This window comes from Haemaphysalis longicornis, unplaced genomic scaffold (genome assembly GCF_048455015.1).
Source record: "Haemaphysalis longicornis isolate Haplotype H1 unplaced genomic scaffold, Haemaphysalis longicornis Haplotype H1 scaffold_1, whole genome shotgun sequence".
Lineage (NCBI taxonomy): Eukaryota > Metazoa > Arthropoda > Arachnida > Ixodida > Ixodidae > Haemaphysalis > Haemaphysalis longicornis.
Window position 1 is genome coordinate 155,622,979 of NW_027526203.1, and position 3,277 is coordinate 155,626,255.

General features: G+C 54.8%; 1 protein-coding gene across 1 annotated transcript; it reads left to right on the forward strand.

Annotated features, from left to right (window-relative positions):
* Positions 1-1,003: 1,003 nt before the first annotated feature.
* LOC144155286 (uncharacterized) lies at positions 1,004-2,837 on the forward strand. The gene is made up of 4 exons (XM_077686629.1): positions 1,004-1,101; positions 1,256-1,451; positions 1,931-2,286; positions 2,324-2,837. Exons 1-4 carry the CDS (start codon positions 1,004-1,006, stop codon positions 2,835-2,837), a joined length of 1,164 nt encoding a protein of 387 aa, XP_077542755.1.
* Positions 2,838-3,277: the final 440 nt, after the last annotated feature.

The following is a 3,277-nucleotide window of genomic DNA, read 5'->3' on the forward strand; positions in this document are numbered from 1 at the left end:
ACGAGAAGCTCGGCAATATGGATGCCAGGCTAGAGGCCTTAGAAGGTCAAGTAAAGGTCCTGTCAGTCAAGCACGAACGACTGGCGGCAAAGGTAGCAACGATAACCGTGAAGAACAGGTTCGCAGCGCTAAAGAAAGCACGCGCCAATAAAATCAAGGAATCGATCGCGTACAGGCGCGGTCGCATCGAAATGCCAGAAGAAGATGACAAAGAAGCCAAACAGTAAAAAGCACACCAGCGGGGGGATACAACGATCATTTACCAGCGGAATTGCAGGGGTATCCACAACAAGGAGGCCGAGTTACAACTTTACATAGATAGGCTCGACTAGAAACCGGACATGATCGCGTTGCAGGAGACGCACGGCAGAACCAAGACTCCAGGGATATGTGACCTACACGGACCCAACGGAAGGCGGGACGGCGATACTGGGGCGCAACAACGTGGCAGCGACCCAGCACCTCACGGCGCAAAGGGGCTGCGAACGCACGCTGGTCGAGGTTCACACAAGGACGATTGGCAGCGCCGGAAACGTGTTTGTGCTGAGCGCATACTGCAGGCCGTCACAAAGGCAGTGCGACTTTCAAAAAACTGTGGGCCAGGCGAAGAGGTTGGCGGGGAACAGGCCGCTCCTGGTCCTCCGCGACTTCAACGCCCCTCACAATGCATGGGGTTATAAATACCAATCTAAACGAGGCAAGGCCCTAGCAAAGGCAATGGAGGACCAAGACATGGCGCTCTCTAACGAACTAGGCGTCGTCACCTGAAAGGGAAACAGTGTCAACAGGGACACCACACCGGACCTGTCGTGGATGGCGGGCTCCCTAGAAGTGGCCTGGCGGAACGAAGACGTAGACCTGGGTTCCGATCACAGCATCATAAGTATAACTATCAAGGGACCATGGTTCCGGGCGGCCCTCGTCAAAGCCCAGGTCACTGACTGGGACCGAACGCGCAAACACGCGGACGATGAAAACGACACCTCCGAAGAAAACGCGGATGATGGCAGACGTAAAACGTACGCAGAATGGGCGCGAGAGCAAGAGATCGCGCTCAACAACGGTGCAGGCGCCCTTCGTCGACGCCAAGCTAGCCCACATGTGGGCGGCGCGGCACTCGCTCACGCGAAGATGGAAGCGTCAACGTCGAAATAAGACGCTGGTCAAAAGTATCGCGATACTCAACAAACAGGTTGCTGAATATGCAACCAAGCTGTGCCGAGGGAACTGGATAAGTACGCGCGACGGGTTGCAGGGCAAGCTGTCGGCGCGCAAGACCTGGTGCCCGCCAAGACCTGATCGACCCGCTGAGCAGCAAGACCGCAACCATCCGCAACCTCACCAATGTTCTGAACGTTTACGACGGCAACGGCCAAAAGCTCATTGAAGACCTCAAGGCGAAATACCTCAAGACGGAGCGAGGACGATTTCTGATACCGGAGGAGTACGGGGCACCGGAAAATTCGGAATTGTACGAACTGTTCACTATCACGGAGTTGTTAACAGCAAGACGAAAGTAATAAGAAGAGCGCACCGGGAACGGACGCCATTACATACAAGCTGCTCAGCAACATGAGTGATGCGGCGGCAAGGGGGCTCCTGGGCCACATCAACAGTACCTCAGAAAGTTCGAAGTTGCCCGCAGAATGGAAACAGGCCGAGGCACGGTTCATACCTCAACCCGGCAAACCTCTGACGATCGAGAACATGCGCCCTATATCCCTCACGTCCTTTTTGGGAAAGGTCATGGAACGCAGGGTTCTCAGAAGACTTCAAGCACACCTGGATGAGACGAGTCAGATGCCAGTGACCATGTTCGGATTCCGCCAGCACCTGAGCACCCAAGACGTCCTGATCCAGTTACACGAGCTAGTCATAAAGAGAGCAACGAAGGCACGCGCCCCGGGGGATACTGACTCTGGACCTCAAGGAGGCCTTCGACAACGTGTCCCACGCCAGCGTTCTCGAGAATCTGCGCAAGGCGGGGTGTGGCAGCAAGACCTACGGCTACATTAAATACTTTCTAACAAAGAGAACGGCGACCATCCGAATAGGAGAGGAGTGGTCGGAGCCTGTGGAGCCCGGAGACAGGGGTACCCCACAGCGGTCGGTCCTGTCACCTCTACTCTTCAACCTGGCCCTCCTGACCCTGCCCGAACTACTCAATCAGATCGAAGGCGTGGACCAGGCGTTCTTTGCCGACGATATAACGGTGTGGACGAACCACGCGGGGTCCGATGCCTGGGCGGAGGAAGCCCTGCAGAGAGCGGCAACGGCCGTCCACGAGTATGCTAAGACCTGCGGCCTGAGCTGCGCTCCACAGAAATTTGAGCTTCATGGTACAGCCCGGAAGACCAAAGAAACAGCCGCCGCCGAACGTGATTATCACGATCGATGGCACAGAGATCAAGCCAACGCCGCAGATCCGTATACTTGACCTGCTGTTGCGGAGTGACGGCAAGGCGCACGCGGCCGTCAACAAAATCAAGACAACATCACAACATATCCTGAGCATGATCCGGATAGTCACCAACCGGAGCAGAGGCATCAAAGAAGACACACTGCGCCTGGTGCAGGCGTTCGTCCTGTCACGCCTCACGTACTCCGCCCCGTACCTCCAGCTTACGAAGGCGAACTGCGAGACGCTGAACACAACGATAAGCAAAGCAGTCAAGCTCGCCATGGGCATGCCAAAGTACTCATCTGCACAAAAGCTGCTGGACATGGGTTCCCACAATACGGCGGAAGAGCTAGTGGAATCACACCTATTCAACCAGAGAATGAGGCTGAGCCGGACAGAGCACGGCCGGGCCGTTCTAAGCAAGATAGGTTGGTAAATTGAACAGCAGCTGACAATGGAGACGCTCCCCACAACGTGGAGAGAGATTAGTAAGACAAAGCCCGTCCCCTGGAACATGCAACAGGGGAGGAACGACGAGAGACGCTCTGCGCGGACCAAGGCACTGGCTCGACAGCTGGAAGAGGACCCCGAAGTTCTTTACGCGGACGCCTTGCTTGCCAAGCACGGCACTAGAGCCACGGCAGTCGTCACCACCATCGATAAGCCGAGTTAACGTAACATAAGTGCAATGGCGTGCATGATCAGGTAATCCCCACAATTAAATCAATTAGCTGTTTTCTTTATTGGAAATTAGCCTAGTGCTCATTAATATAAAGACTGCTAGACACACAGAAAAACATTAAGGGAAACAGAAATATGTAGCGTGCAGTCATGTGGGTATGTATAGCACTTAAATATTGACCCATTGGACACATT

Coding starts and splice junctions, on each gene's coding strand:
- LOC144155286 (XM_077686629.1), top strand. CDS start 1,004: ATGGCAGACGTAAAACGTACGCAGAATGGGCGCGAGAGCAAGAGATCG. Junction 1,102..1,255: donor GACGCCAAGCTAGCCCACAT/GTGGGCGGCGCG, acceptor GACGGGTTGCAG/GGCAAGCTGTCGGCGCGCAA. Junction 1,452..1,930: donor TGATACCGGAGGAGTACGGG/GCACCGGAAAAT, acceptor CTGGACCTCAAG/GAGGCCTTCGACAACGTGTC.